Source organism: Canis aureus, chromosome 8, assembly GCF_053574225.1.
Source record: "Canis aureus isolate CA01 chromosome 8, VMU_Caureus_v.1.0, whole genome shotgun sequence".
Lineage (NCBI taxonomy): Eukaryota > Metazoa > Chordata > Mammalia > Carnivora > Canidae > Canis > Canis aureus.
The window spans coordinates 35,317,251-35,343,201 of NC_135618.1; the positions used below are offsets into that span (position 1 = coordinate 35,317,251).

At 37.8% G+C, this 25,951-nt stretch overlaps 1 protein-coding gene across 3 annotated transcripts in view; it reads left to right on the top strand.

Annotated features, from left to right (window-relative positions):
* GNAI3 (G protein subunit alpha i3) overlaps window positions 1-25,951 on the top strand; it is a 41,268-nt gene extending 15,317 nt beyond the window's left edge. For all 3 annotated transcript variants that reach the window (XM_077905772.1, XM_077905771.1, XM_077905773.1), the window contains exons 2-9: window positions 8,054-8,096; window positions 8,210-8,351; window positions 12,468-12,625; window positions 15,580-15,708; window positions 18,793-18,922; window positions 19,322-19,475; window positions 23,996-24,209; window positions 24,299-25,951. In XM_077905772.1, coding sequence (XP_077761898.1) covers window positions 8,054-8,096; window positions 8,210-8,351; window positions 12,468-12,625; window positions 15,580-15,708; window positions 18,793-18,922; window positions 19,322-19,475; window positions 23,996-24,186 — 947 coding nt within the window. In that variant the 3' untranslated portion in view covers window positions 24,187-24,209; window positions 24,299-25,951. The remainder of the gene's footprint in view (window positions 1-8,053; window positions 8,097-8,209; window positions 8,352-12,467; window positions 12,626-15,579; window positions 15,709-18,792; window positions 18,923-19,321; window positions 19,476-23,995; window positions 24,210-24,298) is intronic.

Consider the following 25,951-nt stretch of genomic DNA (forward strand, 5'->3'; position numbering starts at 1 on the left):
CTGCCTGTGTCTCTGCCTCTCTCTCTCTCTCTCTCTGTGACTATCATAAATAAATAAAAGTTAAAAAAAAAAAAGTTCTTTTTAGAGTAGCCACACCTGGCTAGAGATAAAAAGAGCCTGGGAAGGACAATTTGGGACTTAGTTTTGGAAATTAATCTCTAGGATTTAGGCTGAAAGGGAAGAATCTGTATTAGCCATCAGAGTGGCAGTAATATCTCCGCTGAGAGGAGATGAAGAAGGCTTCAGCAAGAAGTTGATGTTTGAGTTAAATAAGGTTTTCAAGGATGTTCATATGTAGAGACTTGGCATGCTTAAAAGAGGCAGTGGGGGAACCCTGGGTGGCACAGCGGTTTAGCGCCTGCCTTTGGCCCAGGGCGCGATCCTGGAGACCCAGGATTGAATCCCACATCGGGCTCCTGGTGCATGGAGCTTGCTTCTCCCTCTGCCTGTGTCTCTGCCTCTCTCTCTCTCTCTCTCTCTCTGTGTGACTATCATAAATAAATAAAAAAATTAAAAAAAAAAAAAAAAAGGCAGTGGGCTGGGTGAAGCAATTGTTCTGATATTTTAGGCTATGGAAACTTGATAATTTCACACATAAAATAGATCTAACATCATCATTAGACCACACATTCCTTATTTGTATTTGTGTCTAGCGGTTCCAGATACATACAAGAGACTTTTTTTTTTAATGAATAACAATTTTAATTTGCTCCATATGTGTTTCACATCTATAATTCTGCTAACCTTTTACTGAATTAGGGAGCAACTGGTTTTGTATTAAGTCTGGTACTTTGAAAAGCATTTTGAATGAAATATCATTTTTTTTTGAAATGTCATTTTAACTTTAATCTGAATTTTTACTCTGTTAGTTATGCCTGTCAGTAAACAAATCAATAGGAGCAATAGATAAGCTTATTATTGGAAATAGCATAAACTGTGCTGCTGTGACCTTTTGTTAGAGATACATTTTTTCTTAAAAATAGCAATCTAACTTGAATGTTCTGTTAGTTTGAGACTGTGTAATTATAGAATACCCTCAAGCATGAATATAGAAGGTTGGCTTCCTGACAACTCTTACTTCCTTACAGTGTGGTACTCTTTACTTCTTTGTCTTCTCTGTGTTGATCAGGAGTGCATGATTGGAGAGCATGCTGGTCATTATATTATGGTAGCTATTTTGAATGAATGGGTTAGTAGGAAGATACGGATTCATGGTTTGATTTGAAGCCTCTGTGTGTCAGGAGTAGAGATTTAATCTGCTTTTAGCCTTATAATTGTAGTCATAGAATGTTAGCAACTGAGATGTTAAAGAGCACATCTAGGCCAAAGTCTTTCATATTTTATATTTAGGGGGTTGGCATTGTGAAGTTAGGTGACTTGCCCAAGTCACACAGCTAGTCATGGTAAAGCTAGGAATAAAATCTACTCTTCCATTGAATTTATTACTATATGGTATCATTAACTAAGAAAATCTTTTTAAGTGAAGTTAGAAAAATCAAATATATATGCTGATCAAACTTTTAACCTGCTGTGAGAGGAAGCCTGTCTATGCCTGTTTTAGTCATATGTGCCCAAGTGTCTGAGAAGGGGTGGGGGGAGAAGGATGGGCTGTAGAAAGACCAAGAAGAGTGTTTTGGTCTAACCCTGGCTAGAGCATTATCTAAAAATAGTGCTAAACTGGGACTTAAGTTATGCAGACCTCTAGAAAGAGGGCTTTGTCCTAGTTATAATGTGCACTTTTACAAGTTTCAAGATTTCTCCACAGAAATTAGTATTTAAAAGGAAAAGGAGACGTTTCAGTTGCTACTGGAATAACTGCTAGTATACATGATAGTGGTACAAAAACCTTTGAAGAACATTCAAGGAACGTACAGATGGGTGAGAAGTGTGGGAGAGGAGGTAGTTAGGAGTATCTAGGGGCTGAAAATATATTTGAGGAAGAGAGTGTTTTTGTTCCTCATGGTGGGGTGGAAAAAAATGATTAATGCTTTGACATAGTTTGCTGTGGCATTTAGGTTCTAAGTTGCTGTTTTAGTGTGTGAATCCAGACTCCATCTAGATTTTTGTTATTGTGAACTAGCTGATAAGTATTTATACCATTTCTGCTGGGATTTTGAACCAACATCAATATCCAAAGAGTTTTTATTAAACTTTTTGGGACTTTTTCTTTTTTTTAAGATTTAAAAAAAATTTATTCATGAGAGACACAGAGAGGTAGAGACACAGGCAGAGGGAGAAGCAGGCTCCCTGTGGGGAGCTGGATGGGGGACCTGATCCCAGGGATCATGACCTGAGCTTCAGGCAGATGCTCAACCACTGAGCCATCCAAGTACCCCAACTTTGGGGGACCTAACATGACTTGTTGGTATTCCAAACAGTGAAAACAGCATTCCCAAATAATAGCCAGCTGGTTAACATTTATTGAATATCTACTATATGCCAGCTATTGTTCTAAGCATCTCCTGTTGACCCTTGTTTTTGCAGATAAGGAAATTCATTGTACCTGAAGGCGCAGGTATAATGTACTTCCTTAGACTGGCTTTAAGTTTTCTTTTAATCAAAGTGAAAGAAAAGAGAAGACTATTGGATGATACAATGTTTTTGAGTATCAGCCATCTTTTAGAGTTCATTCTTAAAATCGTGTGAGTTGAATGTGTTTACTCATGATAATTATTTGATTACCAATTCACTGGCCTATAAAAATTTTGCAAAGACGTTATCATCATCTCTCGTTTTACATACCCATAATATAGTATATGTTATGGGAAGAAATAGAGGGAACATGTGATGGTGCCTGCTTTCCAGGAGCTCCTTAAAAATAAAACTTAGGATGTTTTTAGGTAAATATAATGATTTTACAGTAGAGTATGTGCTGGTGAATTACTTTTCATCTGACCTTGTTGGTTGATCAAACTTAACTGCCACACATACTTCTTACTCATTTTATTTGATTGTTAATAAGAGATTTTCAAAATTAATTCTACCTGTTTATCCTCTGCAGATTGCCTGCCTTGGCTCTTTCTCTCCTTTTTCTCTCAAAAATCTCTGTGGCTTCCCTTTAGTCCTCTCTTCCTCTTTATATAAGACATCCTTTAGATGTATATTGTTTTAGGGATGATTCCATCCCCTCCTGTTGTTGGGACCTTTCAGACTTTTTTCCTCTCAAAATCCTATCCCCCACCCATTTCCTTCCCTCCTGCCTAGAGTCACCTTCAGTTTCTTCCTCTCCTAACCATAGGTTGTTTCTTTGCAATTCCTTTATATCCATTACATTCTTTGTTTCCTTAGTATTATTACCCTGGTAGATTGAAGATGGACAAATGAATCTCTCCTTAAATTTGTGATAAATTTTGAAGGAAGATAGTTTAGAAGATGTAAACAAAACTAGGAAGTTCCAAACATCACATATATTGGGGGTGGGAGATGAAACATAGGATTGAAGTAAAAATGAAGAATTCAGACCTAATAAGAAAAGATTATAGAAAATGGTAGAGAATTATTAGTGCCATTTAGAAATGATAAGAAAGAAGAGGGGCTTTGAGCTATAAGTTGAGAAAATTACAGCAGTAACATACAGTAGGCACAACATCAGCCATTTGAGGAATAGAAAGGATTACTTTGAGAAAAGAATAAGAAGAAAGATTTTGTTACAGCTTAATGTAAGGAGAGAACAGTGAGTGGGTTCCAGATGATTCTTAGATTTCGTACTTGGAAGAAAGGTAAGATGGTGGCACTTTTCTTCTGATCTGGAAGCTGAATGGGTCAAAGACTTTTGGTATAAAGCAGTTCTTTTTTTTTTTTTCCAATTCTTTATTTCTTTTTTCTTTTTTCTTTTTTTCATTCTTTATTTCTGTACAATGCCCTGGAACACTTAATAAGATAAATCTTATATTTGTATTTAGTTCTGTAGTCCGTAAGAGGTGCTTGTAAGGAGAGGAACTGGATGCTTAGTAAAACCTTGGGTAAATAGATGTAGTTGAAAATAAAGAGAAGGACATCTTATCAGGGAACCTTGAAAAAACTTGAGAGACACAGGGCAACATACTCCTTTGAAATCACCTTCATAGGATGGAACTTGATGAGATGAGTAGAAATTGATTCTGAGGATAATGGACTCGTTGATTATTTCATTTAGTCCAATGTAAGTGGTAGAAATCCTGTTTGCAATATGTAGAAGAATGGTGCACATTACTTCATTAATCTTTGCTTTTCCTGGTTAATTTAGTAGCTGGTGCTAACATGGAATCATCTGGGAATTCTGTTTTAAACTAGTACTTAAGCTAGTATTATATTTCTGTATTCTTTTCTTCAGAATAAAAAAAGGTTTTTGGTTTTTTTTTGGTAGATATGCATGGGAGAAAGCACTTCTTGTTTTGAAGATTTATTTGAGAGAAAGCAGGCAGACAGGCAGGCAAGTGAGGAGATTGGGGGGACAGTGGCAGGATGGGATAGAGGAAGAGGGAGAGAATCCTCAAGCAGACTCCTTGCTGAGCACAGAGCCTGACGGGATGCAGGGCTCAGTCCCAGGACCCTGAGATCATGAACTTGAGCTAAAATTAAGAGTCGGCCACTCAGCTAACTGGTGAGCTACACAGGCTCCCCTGGAGAAACAATATCATTAAAAGTTCCTTGTGTGTTATGTAAATATTTAGTGCTACTCCTGATTATCATTAGATGATAAGTGCAGAAATAAAGTCAAATAGAAATGTCCTCTTTGAGTGTGTAAAAATGTAGTTGTCTGGATTTTTAAATTATTTGAATTTTAACTAACAGCTTTGGTTGATAGAGTTGAGAAATATTTAGTAAGGGATCATGCTTAACTAAGCATTAGTAATGTATCTGTTCAACAGTACTTATTTGCCTAGCTAATTTATGACACGCCCAGTTGTAGGCCCTGGGAATACAGGGATGAATAATCCTTTATGGGGTTTATATTTTAGTGAGATAGGAAATGAACAAATCTGTAATGTGAAGAAGTGATAAGTGCTTTGTGAAAATATAACCTAGAGTGAGGAGAGAGAATAAGATGGAATAGATTAGTCAGGGAAGGCTGTTCTAAGGGAATAAGAAAATTTTGTAAAAACTTACTCCAGGCAGAAGGAATAGTAAATGGCAAAGAGCATGAGTCAGGATCTAGCTCATTGAGAACCAGTTTGATATGTTGGAAGAAAAGGCAAGAAAGCTGGTTTGACAAGAGTGGAGAGAATGAAGTGGAGAATGATAGGAATTGAGGGTAAAGTGGTAGGAAGTGGTAAGCATCAGGGGCCGGAGTATGTTTGACCTTTATTGCCCATGGATTTTTATTTTGAGTGTACAGTTGACATACAGTATAGAGTTAAGGGTGCCAGCACCCCCTCCCACCCCACATACTTGAAAATCCACATATAACTTTTTGACTCCTCCCAAAATTTAACTACTAATAACCTATTTACTATTAATAGCCTACCGTTGGTTGGAAGTCTTACTGATAAAATACATAGTCACTTAGCACATACTTTGCCATATATATTATATACTGCATTTTTTCAGTTAAGTAAGCTAGAGAAAAGAAACTATTTATGAAAAAATATTATAGTACTGTACTGTGTTTTTTTTTTTAATAATCATGTATAAGTGGACCTATGTAGTCCAAACCTGGGGGCAGAGTTGTGACATAATTTGATTTACATCTCACAAAATTCAGTCCAGCTATTAGTGGAAAACTGGCTGTAGGAAAGGCAAGGTCTCAAGCAGTGGACCATTCAGGAAGCTTTAATAGTAATCTAGGCTTATGGTTTTTAGTGTGTTCATGATGATCCAGGAAGAAACTGTTACAACTATATTTATATTTATTTTTTAAAAATTAAGTTTTACTAATATTTGATGTATATATTGGTACTGGCACCCACATTCTGTTTGTGACCTGCCATTTTTGGCCTAAGCAGTTAGGTGAGTGCTGGTATTTACTGAGATGAGAAAACAGGGTGGAGCAGGTTTTGTTTTCCCCACCCTTACAGTGGGGAAACAGTAACTCACTTTTGGGCATTTTAAGTTTGAGATGACTGTTAGAAATCTAAAGAGAGTTATCAGGTAGGTGGTTTAGATGCATGACTCTGGAGCCAAAGTTAGAGATACAAATTTGGAAATCATTTGCATACAGGCAGTATATAACAACTTTGGAGCCAAACTGTGTGAATGCAGATTTCAGCTTTGCCAGTTACTAATTGTGGACAAGTTAACTTGGCATCTCTCTGCTTCATTTACCTCATCTATAAAATGGAGGTAATAAGTGTCTGCCTCACTGGGTTATTGTGAGGATTAAATGAATTAATAAAAGCAAAGTGCTTAGAACAGCATCTGGCACATAGTACACATTAGGTATTAACTATTACTATCAGTTTATGAATAGTGTTTAAGACCAGGAGATTAGATGAGATGACCTAGGGAATGAATGTAGGTGGAGAAAAGGTCCCAGGGAAGGAGTACTCAAATTGTACAAACCTTAAGACTCAGAGACAGGAGGGAGGAGACTGAGGAGTGAGCATAGGGGTCAAACCAGGAGGATGTGGGGTCTGGAAGCCTGCCTAGTGAAGAAAATATTTCAAGGGGAGAAGTCATCATTGGATCATTTCTGCTCAAAGACCTAGAATTGATCAGGGGGCTTGTTTTTTTGTTTGTTTGTTTGTTTTTTTTAATTTATGATAGTCACAGAGAGAGAGAGAGAGAGAGAGGCAGAGACACAGGCAGAGGGAGAAGCAGGCTCCATGCACCGAGAGCCCGATGTGGGATTCGATCCCGGGTCTCCAGGATCGCGCCCTGGGCCAAAGGCAGGCGCTAACCCGCTGCACCACCCAGGGATCCCTCAGGGGGCTTGTTAAATTGGAAGTTGCTGGAAAACATGAGAAGTGGTTTCAGTTAGAGTGGTGGTAAGAGTGGGTTAAGGAGAAGAATTGGAGGTACAGAACTGGAGAATATGAGTATCAACAACCTAGAGGGGTTTTTCTACATGGAGGAAGAGAGAAATTAGAGTGGCAGAGGAATATGTGTGGAGTCAAGGAAAGGTTGGAATAGGAGTATATGTTGATTTAAAATGGAAAAAAGTGCAACAGGTTTGTATACTGATGGGAGTGCCCCAGTGGGAAGAGAAAACTTCATATGTGAGTGACATGGATAGTGGCAGTAGCCAAGACCTTGAATAGGTAAAATCAGTGGGTTTAGGACACAATTGAAAAGATTAGTCTTAGATGCTGGCAGGAACCCTTCACCCATTGATGAAGGTAGAGAATATTAGTGGGAGTACAGTTAGATTGGTAGATTTGGTTATGGGAAAATGAGATCATTTTTTGAGTGCTTTAATTTTTCCAATAAAAGAGGCAAGATGATCAGGTGAAAGTCAGAAGTGCGAAGGAGTTTGTAAGGTTTGAGAGAGAAAGGAAATGGTGTGAAATAGGCATCTTGTAATGTGGGAGAAGGAATTGACTAAGGAAATGCCAGTGAAATGTTAAGGAATTCTTAGAGGGCTGATCTGACGTGGGTGACCACTAAAGTGATTCCAGTTGACAGACAAGGGAAATGTGGTCCTGAGAGCATATATAGTTAAAAAGTGGGGACGACGCCTCCTCTGCTTCTAATTTGAATTCTAGTCACATGGTTGAGAGGATGGATCACTCTTGGAATATTTCCTCAGATCCACAAGATACTGACAGAGGAATTAATAAAAGCAAATAGGCCAGGAACAAATAATTTCATTTTTGCCTATGTTCAGTTTCTGTATCATGGTATTCCATGTAGAGGATGAGTTCCTATGTTGCCATATCTCCTTAAGTATGCCTGCTTGACACAAATGATATCAAGTAGCGTCTGGGCTACTTTTAGGGAATTATATTTGGTCACTGAATTATGCTAAAGTGAAAAACTCTGATAACAAAGCTTAGTAATTTTTCTTGCTAGATAGCCTCACTTAAGTTTTCCCTGGGACCTTGGTTTCCATTAATCTAGAATTAGCACTCACATTGATTTCATACTTTGTGTTTGATTACAGGTGAATTCAAAGTCTGATTTTCTTTTCTTTCAGGTGCTGGAGAATCTGGTAAAAGCACCATTGTGAAACAGATGAAGTAAGTTGGAACATGGCCTTTTGTAAAACTACAGTTCCTCATAATGCACAAAAGCCCATAGTATCTTTTTCTTTTTAGGTCTGTGGTAATGATTTGTGGTTTTCTTTTTAAAGAATCATTCATGAGGATGGCTATTCAGAGGAAGAATGTAAACAATATAAAGTAGTTGTCTACAGCAATACTATACAGTCCATCATTGCGATCATAAGAGCCATGGGACGGCTAAAGATTGACTTTGGGGAAGCTGCCAGAGCAGTAAGTGTTTCTCATTTCCTCTTCACTTGCTTTCTTTTAGTAGATTCAGTTAAGGAAAATTTTCTTCGTGTTTTAGGGAAATGAATTTAAGCAACAAGATAAGATGGAGCAAAGTACTGTGTGCCCATTTGAAAAGTATTAGCAATCTGCTTTAGGAGATACTAGATTACCACCAGAAAGAAGAATTGAAGAAATGTAATTGTGTGGATATACTGTAGGTTTCTGTGACAGCTCTTTTTTATTTGCTTCTTTATAGCACTGTTTTATTAAAGTAGTAAATACTAGTAAATTAAAATAATCTAAAAGAGGTAGATCTGCTTTCTGTGGCGTAAAGATAAAAGGCAAATATCAGACTTGAGAAGGACATGAATGCTAAGTCAAAATTTTAGGTACAATTTTTAGGTATTCAAAAATACTATATCCCTGTACTATGTTGGACTGTAACCTATACAATTGGATTATTGCATGTCCTAGGACAATTCTTGCACATGTCAGATACTCAAAAGTTGTGTTGATGAATCATAATACGTGGTGCACCATGAAGTTCTCATTTGTGAATTAGGATGTTTGCTGCAATGGGAAGAGGGCCAAAATGAAGGCAGGAGATCTTTTATATCTAGTTGCACTGAGAGAACGCTGATCCTAAGAATGATTTCCTAGAACTAAAGGACTCATCAGCTGTGTTCAGAGTGCTATAGACAACAAAAGGGGGTGACTTGGGGAGGCTGCCTGGAAAGGCAAAGCCTGTGTGTCCGTGAAGTAGCTTAGGAACTCTTAGCTGCTCTTGATTTATCCATTAACAAGCTATTATAAATGCAAATTAATATTCAGTAAATAAGTGGAGAAATTGTTGATGGGAAAAAATCACTAAAGGATAGTTGTAATTGGTTGGTATTCGATTAGGGATACTAGAAGTGGACCTAAGGGAAGAGGAGCTGGGCTAAGTTTGTAAAATGACTGGAAAGAAGAGTAGCAGAAGAGGGGACAAGGAAATATGTGAGGCACAACTTTTATGTTTTTGTAACAAAAGATGTCATAGCATAACATCCTGAGACTTTTTCTAAGCATCTGAGGGGAAAATGGGATTGTGAATGTAAGAATGAACAATGCATTTTTGTCTTACATCTTTCTGTCCCTTCTCTGCCTCCTGCTTTTCTTTTCTTCCCTCTGGCCACTACCCCCCCCCCCCCAGTATTATTTTCTTCTCTTTTCTTATCCCTTCCTGTCACCCAGCTCTGCGTGTCTGTTTTGTTTGCCAGATCCGTTATAACTGGTCGATGCTACTGTATTTAGTCCTTTCCCTCACTTTGTTGGCTTTTTCTCCATCTCAGTTCTTTATGTCTTCTCTTCATTCCTTCCTTTTTAATTTTTCACTGTCCTCTTTTTTTTTTTTTTTTTTAATTTTTTTTATTTATTTACCTATGATAGTCACAGAGAGAGAGAGAGAGAGGCAGAGACACAGGCAGAGGGAGAAGCAGGCTCCATGCATCGGGAGCCCGATATGGGATTCGATCCCGGGTCTCCAGGATCGCGCCCTGGGCCAAAGGCAGGCGCCAAACCGCTGCGCCACCCAGGGATCCCTCACTGTCCTCTTTTATATCTCTTGATGAACCTCTCCCTTCTTGTCTCTCCCTTGTCAAATTGGTTGTTATTAATGTTTGGGTCCTCACACTACTTTGTCACCAATACAGTTGACATTTTCTGTCTTTGTCCTGTCGTAACAAAACACTACAGACTTAGTAGCTTATCAACAACAGTCATTTATTGCGCACACTTCGGGAGGCAGGAAGTCTGAGGTCAGATGGGAGGTCTGGTGAGGGTCCTCTTCAGTTGCAGACTTCTCACTATGTCCTCACATGGCAGGAGAAAGGAGCTCTCTGGAGTCCCTTTTATCAGAGCACTAATTCCATTCATGGGACCTCCACCCTCATGACTGTAGTTGTACTTCCCCAAAGCCCCATCTCCTAATACTATGACTTTGGGCATTGGAATTTAACATATGAATTTTGGAAGGACACAAACATTCAGACCACAGCATCTGTTCTCCTTTCGTTCCTTCCCTTTATCAAATGAGTGTCATTCCTCTTTGGGTCCTAACACTCCTATGTCACCAGATGCGGTCAACATCTCCTTCATTCCTGTTAGGTCTCCTGAATCACTTAGCTTTCCATCATCTACCCATCCTAATCTGCAACCCTATGTAATTTTTTGAAGTTTCTCTTTATCTAGTTTCTTACGGCTGTTTAGAGAGTGAATGGACAAGAATAGAGCCAGGTGAGTGGTAGGTTGCTTTTTCATATCTGCTTAAAGATGGAGGTTTGAAGTTCATTGTAAAGAGGGGCCTCCTTAAAGGCCTAAAGAGGGTTTATTGTGGAGAAGCAAGAGTAGGTCAGTGGAGGAGATGTAAGTGGTAAGGGGAAAGTGATTCTGCTCAAAATTGTCCTTACAAAGTCAGGACAGCAGAAATATGTAGCAATAGCTCTCTCTCTTTTAAAGTTTTTATAATTAGAATTGCACTAGTAAAATGTAATGCTTATTGAGGTTTTGAATAGCTGTATGAGCATAGTTCAAATTTCAGAATGGACTGTAAAGTCTTCACATGTTAAAGTATTAGACATAGAAGGACATGTTCAATATTGAGTATGTTTGCCAATTTGTGTAATTTTTCAACTTTCCTCTGTCATTTGTTCCTTTATTTAAAATTTTTATCTTTGAAAAGAGAAGAGGGGAATATAGATGTTAGATGAAGTTTCAGAGAAGGATGGGCATAAAGTGTTATTATTAAGAAAGGCAGCTTCTAGAGGAGGGCTATTACTTGGCTGAAGATCTTGAGTTTGACAGCATTAACTGGAGTTCACAATGGTTAGTCTTGTTTTTTGCATACTTTTGGGTGCATGAGTTTTGGAAACACACAAGTATTAGGAGTTTTGGGTTGTGATTTCACCTCTGGTCTGAAATGCTTTTTGCTTGCTAGTTTATTGTCCTAATGACAACTTACGATACAACCAATTGCTCCTTTTCCCTCTTTACTTTTCCTTTACCCAGTAAGTATGGGTATTTTTTTAGTATCTGCATCTTAATAGTTATTTGGAACTCTCCTAAGGCAGATAAATATGAGATTTGAGGTGGGGAGAGCATCCCATGAGATTTCAGTATATTGGGTTTTTTAAAGATTTTATTTATTTATTTTAGTAATCTCTATCTCCAGTGTTGGGCTGAAACTCACAACCCTGAGATCAGAAGCCGCATGCTCTGAATGAGCCAGCCAGGCGCCAGGTTCTGTTCTGTTCCTTTCTCTTCTATCTTGTTTTTAAAGATTGAGACCTGGGTTTGTTTTTAAACTATTTGACAAGTAAGGGTAGGTAGAATAAAGCAAAATAATCAGAGTTCTCATAGCCCTTTTCTGTCCTCTTTACAGCTCATGTTTTAGGTTTAAAAACGTTAGCCACTTATAAAGCTTTTTGACTCATGAGTTTTGATCACATCTCTTTGTAACTTTCTTTTCCTCTTGCTCTTTTTCCCCCCTCTCTTATATGAAGGATTATTATTCCTTGGGGAATCTACAAACTGAATTTTGCCCCCAGGGATTTATTTTCCCCCCTAGGCTTCTAGACTTCTTAAATAATTCAGTCTCCTCTTCCTGTTCCTCTGTCTGAGCTGAGGAAGAAGAGAACACTTTCCTTAAACTCCATTAATGTTTTACTCGCTCTGAAGTGTTTAGACTTTACCTCTTACATGCTAGTTTTTTTGTTTCTATTTTTATTGTAGGTTTGTTAACAAAATGGTAATGTGTTACATGTGTTTATATCACAGACCAGGTTTTTTCTGTCAAAAAGCTATGAGTAAGCAGGGTGGAGATATGTAAGCCACTCAGAAGAGATCTTTTTAGGAGATAGTAGTATGTGGTGGGGGGACTGAAATCATTCCTCAGCTCAGCTCTGCACTTCTAACTACAGTGGAATGAGTAGGGGGAGTGACTTCATTGTAAATTCTCTCAGACAGCCCTGCCTGGAAAGATCTCTTCAATACTTCTCTTAAAATAATGAAACATATAATGTGCGTGTCAAGTTCTTTAAGGAGCGGAGAAGCATTCTGTCTCTTAACTTCTTTCTTCAGGATGATGCCCGGCAATTATTTGTTTTGGCTGGCAGTGCCGAAGAAGGAGTCATGACTCTAGAACTAGCAGGAGTGATTAAACGGTTATGGCGAGACGGTGGCGTGCAAGCTTGTTTCAGCAGATCCAGGGAGTATCAGCTCAATGATTCTGCTTCATAGTGAGTAATTTTTCCATAATAGAAAATAATTTGGTGACACTAAGAAAGTTCAGGGTCTGTCCTTGACAAAACCTTAAGTAACAGACACTTTTAGAAGTCTGTTGCATGATTTCAGGTTAGGGTAATTACAAGCCCTTCGTCATTTTGTATGACTTGGAGAACAACATTGCCTCTTGGAATGTAAATGGGAGAATTAGTACCATGAAAAGTAGCTCCATGGTAGTTTATAATAAGTAAGTGAAAGAGGAGAGAAATCTTTTGCAGCTGGATCCTGGATCTCTTCCAATGCAGTTCCTTCTGCATAAGGACTTTGCATTAATTGCCAGCTAGTGAGGGAAATTAGAAATGTGATATCCCTTTTTATGCATCCAACTCTGTGGCTGGCCTGCACTATGGATTTCTCTGGTACTAGTCACCACTAATAAATCTTTGGCCAGATCACAATAGTAGACGTTGTACAGAGAATGTTGAGTCTTAGTAAGAAGTCAAAGCATCTATTTGTCAAGGGAATTCTGTTAAGTGTTAAATAGTTTGAGAGAATGTGTAATTAATACTTGTGTGAGGCTTTGATGTGCTATCTGATTCTGCCCCTTATACAACATGTGTATATATAAGATCTATATTCTGAATGTAGGTTTTTAATGTGCCTTTTGGGAACTTGGTGAGTTCTTTGTACCTGTATCTATCTCTGTTCTAATTGGAGGCACTTTTAAGCATTAAGGTATTTTCTCCAATATTCACATTTTCCTATCTTTCATTCTTATTTAAGTTGTTGTAGGAAGAAGTTAAATTATATTTGAAAAATTTAGTTATCTTGAAATGAAAACTTAACCTTAGAAAAATTTCAGGATTCTTGCCCACCTTTTTTTTGTTTTTGTTTCTTCGTTTTTCTTTTTTTTCTTTTTTTTTTTTAAATTGGAGTTCAATTTGCCAATATACAGCATATCACCCAGTGTTCATCCCGGCAAGTGCCCCCCTCAGTGCCCGTCACCCAGTCACCCCAACCCCCCCCTCCCAGCTACCTTTCCACCACCCCTTGTTCGTTTCCCAGAGTTAGGAGTCTCTCATGTTCTGTCATCCTCACTGATATTTTCACTCATTTTCCCTCCTTTCCCTTTTATTCCCTTTCACTATTTTTTATATTCCCCAAATGAATGGGACCATATAATGTTTGTCCTTCTCTGATTGAATTATTTCACTCAGCATAATACCCTCCAGTTCCATCCATGTCGAAGAAATGGTGGGTATTTGTCATTTCTAATCTTGCCCACCTTTTAATATTTTTTAGTTGCATATGTTGGTAGTTTCAGTAATTCTCCCAGTAGTCATGAAAGCTAGATTGTTATTATTTTTTATCATACATTCATTAAGCTCTAAATCCTTCAACTACACCAGAGAATATGTGATTTATAAATTTTTTTTCCTGGGGATCCCTGGGTGGCTCAGCGGTTTGGCGCCTGCCTTCGGCCCAGGGCATGATCCTGGAGTTCCGGGATCGAGTCCCACGTGGGGCTCCCTGCATGGAGCCTGCTTCTCCCTCTCTCTGCCTGTGTCTCTTCCTCTCTCTCTCTCTCTCTGTCTGTCTCTCATGAATGAATAAATAAAATCTTTTAAATAAAAATATAAAAGTAAATAATTTTTTTTCCATAATATTTGATTGAGACTTGCCTGATTCCTTAACATTGATGGTAGTACTTAGTTTTATAGAGGCTCATTAATGATTCACTTATAATAGTGCTACCTGTTCTTTAGTTTTCTAGCTAAAAACTCTTTAGGAATCTGAAATTACCAAAAATTTAACTTAGCTTTTAAAAAAAATTAACTTAGCTTTGAAGCCGTCTTTTAATTAATTCCCTGAATAAATTTCTTGGAAGTATTTACAATATTTTTGACTTAGATTTTAAAAAACCCACAACTTTTTTTTTTCCTGAATAAAACCAGAAAATATTCTTATTGAACATAGTTCTCATTTTAATTTTAGTAATTCAAACACCATTCTCTAATGTCCCATCAAATGTCAGAACATACAAATGACCTATTAACTTTAAATGTCTGAGGGCTTTTGTTTTGGTTTTTCTCGATTTTTTTTTTCCAAAATTTTTTATTTTTAAGTAATCTTTTCACCCAACATTGGGGCTTGAACTTAAAACCCTGAGATCAAGAGTCACATGCTGGGGATCCCTGGGTGGCGCAGCGGTTTGGCGCCTGCCTTTGGCCCAGGGCGCGATCCTGGAGACCCGGGATCGAATCCCACATCAGGCTCCCGGTGCATGGAGCCTGCTTCTCCCTCTGCCTGTTGTGTCTCTGCCTCTCTCTCTCTCTCTCTCTGTATGACTATCATAAATAAATTAAAAAAAAAATGTTTAAAAAAAAAAAAAAAAAAGAGTCACATGCTCTACTGACTAAACCAGTCAGGCACCCCAGAAATCTTTTTTAATAAGAATGACATTTCCATATTTGTTTCCTTCTAATTGGCCTTCACAGCTTAATTGTGGTAGAATTAAAACCCCCTTTGTGTGGCATTTATAAAACCTACATTAATTGTCCTATGCTAGATTCACATTTTTTTCCTCATCATTTCTGTGATACCGAAGCTCTGATTTTGTTCTGCCACTTTATTTTTTATTTTGTATTTTTTTAAACGATTTTGTTTATTTATTTATTCATGAGAGACAGAGAGAGAGGGAGAGAGAGAGAGAGAGAGGCAGAGACACAGGCAGGGGGAGAAGCAGGCTCCATGCAGGGAGCCCGACATGGGACTCGATCCCAGATCTCCAGGATCATGCCCTGAGCCGAAGGCGGCACCAAACCGCTAAGCCACCCAGGGATCCCTTGTTCTGCCACTTTAGTGACAGGTTTAGAATCTACTTTTGGCAAGGAACTAGTTTAGGTTGTTGATTTGGTGCGTACATGGTTAGCTTCACCAAGTTAAAATAAATGTGTGTTTTATTTAGTTACCTAAATGATTTGGATAGGATATCCCAAACCAACTACATTCCAACTCAGCAAGATGTCTTGCGGACAAGAGTGAAGACCACAGGCATTGTGGAAACTCATTTCACCTTCAAAGACCTATACTTCAAGTAAGTCATTATTTTGCTAGATGTGCGAATTACAAATATCTTTCCTTTAGTTTGTATCTTTAATCAGGGTAAAATTTCTCCAGGCCATATTCTTTGCTTTAAAAACCTATCATCAAAACAACCAACTAACCAACCATCATATTCATCAGCCAGTATTTGAATTTTAACTGAATGAGGGCCCAAACCTTTCTTCTTTCTCCAAATAGCATCAAATACCTTTGTCTATTTGAGAAATTTAAATTCAAAATTAAGTTGTAAATATCAATAAAAGTAATCACATGGTTATCAATTTATTTTATTTTTAATTTTAGTCTTTTCAGCTGCTTTTTTGTTGGAATCATCAAAACAGGTATTGAATGTTTGTTGTTTAGAAGGGGTAACAATAATACTAAGTATAGATACTTAGTGATGTGGCTTTGTTCTGCCATTTTGATATTAAAATAGAAATGCTTTACTCACCAGTGTTGATCTTTCCTTACCAAAGCACATTTCCCTTTAAGTTTAGTGGAATGGAGCTAATACTGTCATGGCTCTTGGACTGATTTGTGCATAATGTCATGTACAACTAAGTTCTTAATGTAGTATGAATGGAAAATTGATATAGACATAGAGGTATTTTGGTAAAGTATGATAACATAAAAAGTGGTTTTAGAGAGAGAGAATTCTAGTACATGAATACAAAGGACTTTCTCATTAGCATTAGTCTTTCTAAAATAGGCTTCATCTTGTCTCTGTGTTAATGGTCTTTTGTAAATAACTGTCTTTTTGGTTCCCGTTTTCTGCTTTTGTGACCTTTAAGATTAGGAATAAACTTCTCTTCAATATATGATGTTTGTTCCAGCTACCTCATTATGCTTGTATGTAGTCTGTGATAATCATCACTTTTGCACAAAACTGTAATTTCTAGCTGAGAGCTTCTCCATGTTCTTCTCTCTGAAAACAGTTACTTCACAGGATTTGTGAAATCTACAGAGTTCAGGTATTACTTGATACCATTTGAGGTCTTGAAATCTTAATAAACCAAAACAGATCTGAAACATGGTGCAGGAAAATAGTTCAGCTGAATATTAGTAGAATAGAAGAGCTGCTTATTTTTTTAGGACTGATGTATTTAACTAGAGTAGCAAAGGCCATATGAATTTATCACCTGTGCAACCTATAAGAATGAGATGTCTTTTTGTGTACTACAAGATCAGTAATCCATTTATAATTAAATGTGGTGAACTTTATTTAGTGTGGGAAACATTCTTGTTGATGTTGACATGGGTTGATCTTTAGTTGGGTAAATCCTGTTGGTCTTGTGTCAGAATCAGTAGCCAGCTCTAGTTAAGATGCCACACCCACTTTATTATTGGCATAGAGATCTTGTTATGAAGTACTATCACTTCTTCCTTTTCCTCTTCTCTCTAGGCAAAACCACTATCCATTTATTCAAACACTTATTGAGCATCTGCTATATGCAAGGCATTGTGTAATTGCTTACTTGCCTCTCAGTTATGAGGTAATGTTTATAACATGTTGATCTGTTAGTGAATTATATTGTAAATGTTAATATGTGCTAAAAGCCCACCCTTGGGACGTCATGGTATTCTGCAACTTTTATGGACTTTGTAGAAGACAACAGAGGGATAAACTGAAATTATTGCTGTACCAGCATGTGTCTCTCCTTGAAAGATTTCTGTGGCATATGTGATGTTTGCTTTCCTAAAACCTATTATATGATCTTGTATTAAAGCCAACTTGTGATTGCATCATTCCAAGTGTCATGTCCAAAGGCTGAAAAAAACCTATGCTAGATCAACCACAAGAAAAGACTGGGTTGTAAACTCAGTTATGTCTTATTTCTCTTGATCTTCAGGGGAAAAGTCTTTGGAAATAGACATTGAGTCACTTTAGATCTGGCATACTAAACCAGCTTGGCACAGTTTACCTTTTAAAATTTTGTCCTTGTCATTAAACATCTATCTTCAGAGCATCTAATCATTTGTATACATACCTCCTCAGATGCTGGTACTAGCTAGAGGTAGAGCACTGCAGGTGTTCCTCTTACTGTAGGAGGTAGATGAGGACACTGTTGACAGAAGTGCAGTAGGTGGGCCAGGATGTCAAGTAAGCCCCCCAGAAGGGAGTGGTGGACTGAAACTAATCAGGAGTGGAACATAAAATCTGTGAACAGCTGAGGCTTTGTTATTATTAATTAGATTCAACTAGGACATAGAGTTGGGAAATAGTGGTTATATTGGGCTCTTAAGAGTCCTACCCTGAAAAACAGTTTACTTTCCCCCCGTAATTAATCTCTGAAATATTTTTTCCTTAAAGTAAGGAAAACATACCTCAGCCATACCTCAGTTAAAAAAAAAGAAAGTTAAAAAGTAAGGAAAACAAACTTTCTGGAAGCAGAATGCAAGTTGGATATTTCTATTTTTTATTGTTCTCTTTGACTAAAGAGGTAAACCATTTTGGGGAGTTGAATGGTGTTACGGCTAAGAGCCTGGGTGCTGCAGTTAGAGTGCCTGGGTTCAGAGTCCCAGTCCCCATTTGCTAGTAGTGTGCCCTAGACCCAGTTATTTACCATACCTGTGCCTCAATTTCTTCATCTGTGCACTGGAAACAATAGTACTAGCAGCAGTGTTGTGAGGGTCAAAGGAGTTAGTGTACTTAAGATGTTTAGGATCATGTTTGGTACCATGGGAAACAATAAATGTTAATATTTTGTTACTATTATCTTAAGTTGTATTATTTAGCTCTTTATTTTTCCTGTTCTTTTCCCCCCTCCTTCCTTTAGTCCATTTCAGTGCTTTTTCTGCTGACTTTTGGCACTCCTGATAACAAACTTAAAGGAAGTGCAACTAGTTACCTAAAATGAGGATTTTGATTGTTCCTAGATTTTATTTTCTCATGTTGTTCTCTTTTACTTTTAACCACAATATTAGTTTGACTGCATTTTATCTGCTCCTTGTTTGTCTTTTCTATTATAAATGGAGTTTTGAATATACATTAGTGGGAAGTTCTCTAACCACTTCAGTTTAGGGAGAGGTGTATTTGTGACCTTGCTGAATTTGTGCATTCTTTCCCTTTACTCAGGATGTTTGATGTAGGTGGCCAAAGATCAGAACGAAAAAAGTGGATTCACTGTTTTGAGGGAGTGACAGCAATTATCTTCTGTGTGGCCCTCAGTGATTATGACCTTGTTCTGGCTGAGGATGAGGAGATGGTATGTGGATCTTCTGTTTAATGTAGCCAGGAAGTAGAAAATAATTCGTAGGAAGATGTGCATTCATTTGCTCATTGAACCAAATCTTGATTCCTTAATTTTTTTTTCCTGTCAGTGAGATTAGACTTAAAATATTGATCCATGCCCTTCTTATTCTTTAAGAGGTAGGACAGCACATTGAGTATGTGGGCAGGATTAAGGCCTCTTGTTAGCCAGTCTTCCCACTTCCCAACTTCCAGGGATTACGAAAATGAGGATTGATTTAGCTTTTGTGTTATCAATGTCTAGCTTATTTCCATGAGTGCCATTCAGTTCTTCTAAAACTTATTGGTCTGTTTTTTTCATGAACAGTTCATGCACTTTTACCTTTTGCTACTGACATCATTTTCCCCCCCTCAGAACCGAATGCATGAAAGCATGAAACTGTTTGACAGCATTTGTAACAACAAATGGTTTACAGACACTTCAATCATTCTCTTCCTCAACAAGAAAGACCTTTTTGAGGAAAAAATAAAGAGGAGTCCGTTAACTATCTGTTATCCAGAATACACAGGTAAGGGATCCTGAATGATTTTGTTGGAGGTACACATCTTAGATCAACACTTCAGTGACATTGTTAAATTTGTCTTTTATTTTGAACAATGTATGTGTGTCCTTATGGAGAGTGTTCACTGGTAGTGATATTAGCATTAAGCATGTGATTAAGACCCTTTAAGTCTAAAGTGCTATTCCAGATATAATTGAGTTTACTATGTATATTACATTTCTGTCCTCATTTTTTGAAGAAAATAGAGAAAGATAAAAATAAAAATTTGGTGTGTTTCCTTTTTTCTAGAGGAAATGACATTTGGAGTGAGATAATGAGAGGATGAATTAGAGACCACTAGGCAGACAGAGAATTAAAAGCTTTTTAGGAAGAAGGAATAGTGTATATGAAAATAGGGAGGTAAAAAAAATGTCATGAGGGGTGCCTGGGTGGCTCAGTTGGTTGACCATCCGACTCTTGATTTCAGCTCAGTTCTTGATCTCAGGGTCATGAGTTCAGGCCCTGCATTTATTAATAAAAGTAAGTAAATTTGTTAAAAAAAATTTTTGTTTTTGGAACCTAGAAAGAATTTGATATTGCCAGAGTTTAATGTGATGGGAAAGAGTCATTAGAGTGATAGGCAGAGATGCTCATGGAGGGCCTTGTATCTCATGTGGAGATGGTGGGGCGCTATTGAAGGATTTTGATTGGGGTACATGATATAGTGGAAACTGTGCTTTAGAAAGATAAGCAGTAAATAGCAATAAAGATAGTAGGGAGTTGAATTAGTAAGGAGTCTCTTAGGATGCAAATAAAAACTTTAGGTGAAGATACAGGGATATATCCTAGAAGCCAAGGGCAAGAATGCAGACATATCTTAAGAATACATTTAGGAAAAAAAAGAATACATTTAGAGGGGGATGCCTGGGTGGCTCAGCGGTTTAGCACCTGCCTTCGGCCCAGGGTGTAATCCTGGAGTCCTGGGATCGAGTCCCACATCGGGCTCCCTGCATGGAACCTGCTTCTCCCTCTGCTTGTGTCTCTGTCTCTCTGTGTCTTTCATGAATAAATAAATAAAATGTTAAAAAAAAAAAATCATTTAGAGGGCACCTGGGCAGTTCAGTTGGTTAAGTGTCTGCCTTCAGCTCAGATCATGATTCCAGGATTCTGGGATTGAGCCCAATTTTGGGCTCCCTGTTCAGTGGGGAGTCTGCTTCTCCCTCTGCCCCTCTCCCTTATTCCTGTGTGTTCTCTCTCTCAAATAAATGAATTTTTTTTTTAAAGGGAGTTCTTCCTTTAAAAAAGAGGAATGCATTTAGAACTAAGAAATAGAAAGCTGTCAAGGACTCTGAAAGCACCTTTTCCCTGTCTCTTTTTTTTCTCCTTCTCTCTGTGTATCTTTATTCTTCTCTCTGTTTACCAGCCTTCTGTGCTACTCACTTTATGTGATACAAGATGGCCCTGCCACAGTATCTCTCCTGTATTCAAAACACCAGGTTAGGGGCACTTGGCTGGCTTAATCAGTAGAGCATGCGACTCTTGGTCTCATGTTGTAAATTTGAGCCCTGCACATTGAGTGTAGAGATTATGTGGAAATAAAATCTTAAAAAGAAAAAAAAAAAAAGAAGACCAGGGTACACTGATAGTGGCTGGCCCCAAGTTCAAATTTCTAGAAGAGAGATTCTGGCCAGTATTAATTTAGGCAAAAATCCTTAGCCCAGTCATTCAATCAAAGTTAGGGATACAAATATGAATGCCGGGCTGCACCACTATAACCTTTAGATCAGAGTTGGGTGTTTTCAGGGAAGGAGAACATATGTTGGCTGAGCAGACCCTGTAAAGGCTTTCTGTAATGAAGTAGAAGAGTGTCACTAGGGTAAGGAAGTGGGAAGAGTACTCGTAGAATTCTGCCTTGATTGGCTGCTGGTGCTATGATCTGAATTGATATTTAGGAATCTTGATTTTGAAGCATCTGTGGAAAATCCAGATGGGGGTATCTAATAGGTAGATACATACGTGGCCTTGGAGCTTTTATGAGAGATTGGGGGTTAGATATATTGATTGGAGATCATGTATAACTACAACATGGAAATGGATGAAATGACATGGGGTGATGATATAGAATGAGGACAGAAAAGACCACAGATAGAATGAGAATACCAGACTATTGGCAGGAGAGAAAGAAAGGTTTATATTGGATACAAAGAGAAGAACCAGGAGAGTCAAATTATCAAAAACTGAGAAACTAAGAAGCGAAGTGTGGTCAGTAATGTTAAGTGCAGACAAAGTAAGATACACATTGAAAAATGCCCTCTGAAGTTAGTGGTCCAGGAGATGGTGAGTGTTATTGAGAGCAGTGTCAGTGAGAGCAGAGCCAGGGCAGTGAGTTTTTGAGTAGGAAGTAAAGAAATGAAGACAGGTGTAGCCTACTCTTGAGCAGCTTGGATTACTGGAGAAGGAAAGATTTAAGAATGTTCATATGTGAGCAGCCCCGGTGGCGCAGCGGTTTAGTGCCGCCTGCAGCCCAGGGCGTGATCCTGGAGACCCCGGATCGAGTCCCACGTCAGGCTCTCTGTATGATGCCTGCTTCTCCCTCTGCCTCTCTCTCTCTGTCTCTGTCTCTATGAATTTAAAAAAAAAAAAAAAAAAGAATGTTCATATGCTTAGAGGTAAGATTTTATAACAAGAGAAGTTGTAAAAAGTAGATGTAATTAATGGAGCAAGATTTGTAAGTAGGTGGAATTCCATACAATAGAATAATAAAAAGGAATAAAATACTGATACATTGTATGAACCTCATAAATATTATGCCAAATGAAAAGAAGCCAAACACAAAAGGTCACATTTATGTGATTCCTTTTATATGATATACCTCAAATAGGCAAATCCATAGAGACAAAGCAGATTGGTTGGTGGTTAGCGGGAGATGGGGGAGCATAGAATTAGAGGAATGAAGAATGATTACTTAATGGGAATGATTACTTAATGGGAGTGTTTTTCTGGGTTGGTGAAAAAGTTTTGAAACTAGAGAAAGGTGGTGGTTGCAGAACATTGTGAATACACTAAATGCCACTGTATTGTACATGTTAAAATTGTATGTTATATTAATTTCACCTCAGCTTAAAAGAATCTTGGTAGAGGAGTTAAATTTTGAACTGGAAGGAAGACCACTGTAAGACCAAAGGTAGAAATATGTGGGGATATAGGTGACTTCTAAGTGAGGTGGTCGGCTCAAGAGTCGAGGTATAGTTTAAGCCTCTGGCCCTTGTTTTCTCAGGGAAGTTGGCAGTGTGGCCAGAATCTGGAGGGAGGGGAGAATTAGGGGAGTTCATAGAAAGTAGCCAAGTTTTAAAGCGGAGAGAAATCTTACTTAAGAGGATTGCCAGTGTTCTGACTGAGAATCTTCCACAAAGCAAAGAGCCCTCAGTGTCATATCCTTTTTTGGAGTAGAGGGGGCAACCTTCCAAGCCTGTTTTCCATTGACTTCATTTTTCTTTTAAGAAGTCTTAACAGTCCTCATTGCCCAAGGATCACTGTCTGTTCCTGCCAGACAGAATTCGCTTCTCAGTGCTGTTTTTCCTTGAATTTACAGAAGTTCTGCTCATCTCAAGAAACCTATTTCAAGCACCTACCAACCTATCTTCCTTTGTTTCTCTAAGTATTCTGTTTAAATAACACTCCTTTCTTTCTTAAGTTTTTCTTTGTTTAGTCTTTTTTTAAACACTTCGCTTTTGGCATTTGTTGTCATGCTTAATATCACTTAATTTCATAGATGTTATTTGTTGAAAACAGCCTCTAGTTTACAGGAGTGAAGACTTGTATTTTCTTTGTTGAGGTTTCCTGTTCTAGTCAGTTTCTAGGGCTATTCTAAAGGTTCACAGGTAGATGAGATGGTGTAGGAAGCATGTGGTAATGAGTGTTAATTACAAATGTTGAAAATAAGGTTTACTTTTGAGTCTCTCCCCCCTTCATAAAAAAATAATAGCTTTATTGAGATGTAACTTATATGTCACAAAAATACATTTTAAAGTGTGTAAATTCAAGCCCCTTTCGCTTTTACATGTACTGGTTTACCTTTCATTAAGTTATTGCTGAAAGGCTCTGAAGCTAAGCCCTGGCCCCCTTTTTTAAAGCCCCCTTAAAACTGGTATGATTTTGAAAAGAAGCATGATTAACTGTTTTGAATTGTTTGAAGATCACTCGGAGGAGCACGGGCTCTCTGACCTTTTAAACAATTGTGTTCTAGCAATGTGTCCTCCTACTTCCCTAGTCTCCTTTATGCATTCTAGGTTTTTTAGCTGAAAAATCTAAATGAAAGGAGGAAAAGAAAAGGTTTTGTTTCCCAAGATCTTTTTTTGTGATAATTTTGTTTTACTTAGTCCGCTCTCAAGAAAAGTCTGATGATTGTAGAATAACCTAATGATTACAGAAATAAAGAAATCTGTCTTATATTCATTTGGGTTATATTCCCTTAGGTGATGGCCTGACTTAGTTGAATTCAGGCAGCTGTTAGGATTTGAACTGAGAATATTGGTTGTCTGCTTCAGGTTCCAATACATATGAAGAAGCAGCTGCTTATATTCAGTGCCAGTTTGAAGATCTGAACAGAAGAAAAGATACCAAGGAGATCTATACCCACTTCACCTGTGCCACAGACACCAAGAATGTGCAGTTTGTTTTTGATGCTGTTACAGATGTCATCATTAAAAACAACTTAAAGGAATGTGGACTTTACTGAAGAGGGTTGGATGTTAATAAAAGGTAAAACTTGAGACAATTTAGTTCTAGTTCTATAGTGATGTCTCTTGACATTGTAAGCTTTTCTAATTAAGAATGTTCTTCTTTTCTAGTTATTACAGTGTGGAGTGTTGAGACCAGACTTCTTTTGCTGTCTCAGTGGGCAGCTACAAGCATGAACGGGACCAGGGAATGGCAGCAGCATGCAGAATCTTAGCACTCTTTAGCACAATCTTCTGTATTAGGGAACTCTTAATTGACATGAGATGCTAAAGTCAGACATTGGAATTGGAGCAACTGTAAAGTATGATTTGATCATCAAGACATCACTTGGATTTCATAATCTCAAATGTTTAGGGCCGATGTGAAGTTGAGGTGCTGCATTCCAGAACTTTAATATGTAGCTTACTCTTTTTTTCCTTCTTAACAAACCACCAGTAGTTCATTTTTAAAGGTTTTTTTTTTCATCCAAGAGAATAATGTGACTAAATTTTATTTCTTTGTTTGCAAAAGAATCTTTATTAAAACACAACCTTAACTATGCACATGATGTGGCCAGATCATCTTGAAAATATTCCTCTTAGTAGGAACTCTTTGTTTCTAACTTTGGTATGGTCAGAACATAATACTTCCATAATTAATTCTTTATGGTTATTGGGGCTATGATTTTAGCTTTTTTGGATGAAATTTATGTTACTCTCCTGCTCAAAGTACCATTATGTTTTCTAAATGGTAATCACATTGGAGAGTTCTATAATAAGATTCTAGCTAAGTTTTGTTTAAGCTTATGGTTTAAGGTTAACCTGGTTTATGCTGATTACCAAATTACTAGGTAAATGCTGATGTAGTATGTAAAGTTAGTTTCTTGGATACAGACACACCCAGGGCAGCTGTTGATTAGAAATGCAAATTGCTAAATTCCAAACAGAAACAGTGACTTTGCTGCTACAGATCTACTAAATTGACCACTTTGGTTCTTGCTTGTTTGTCTCAGTCATAGGGAGTTCTGTAAAAGATGCCCCTTGTTTTCCATCTTCCATGGCCTTTTTTGTTGGGAAACATCTAAAGTGTATTAACAGTGCATGCTTTTACTTTGTAAATGTGGTGCCAAATCCCTGTTTGCCATTGTTTTTATTGTAGCAATGTTAATTGTAGTAATCCTTAGTACCTTCTTTTGCCGAAATGATTGCATTTTGGGACTTTTTCCACTATGTTGTGTATACAGATTTTAATCTGTTATAGTTGGCAGCAGTATTAAAATGGTGAGTAAAGAGTCCAGGTTTGTTCCTGTTTGTAACTAGTCCTTTCTGGAAATATTTTCTTGTTTCTTTTTGTCCCTGCTAAATGTGCTTTGGCCTTTGTCTCAGAATGGGTGTAGGTGGAGGGTTCCCTGAAGGGCTAGGCTAGTCTTTGGTGTAATAGTATTGTTGAATCATGGCCTGACTGAGGGTCTTATGTCCCATCTGTGTAAGTGACATGTAGTCATAATCCATTTTCCAGGTTTACATTTTGGTTTTGTGGAGAGCTTTATTCACATCAGCCTGCAGGTCCTTTTGTATAATGTACAGCAAATGTCCTTAAATATTGAATGGGCCTTTGGGGGATGGCAGATGAAGAGAATGTATTTTGAACATTCCAAATCAGCAGTTTGAGCAGTGCCTTTTGGGGTCCAGTCTTTTTGGATTGGATTCTGTGTCCTCTTTGAGTGACCTTTTACTAGTTTAAAAAAAAAAAAAAAAAGTTGATCATCAAAGCTGGTTCAGAAA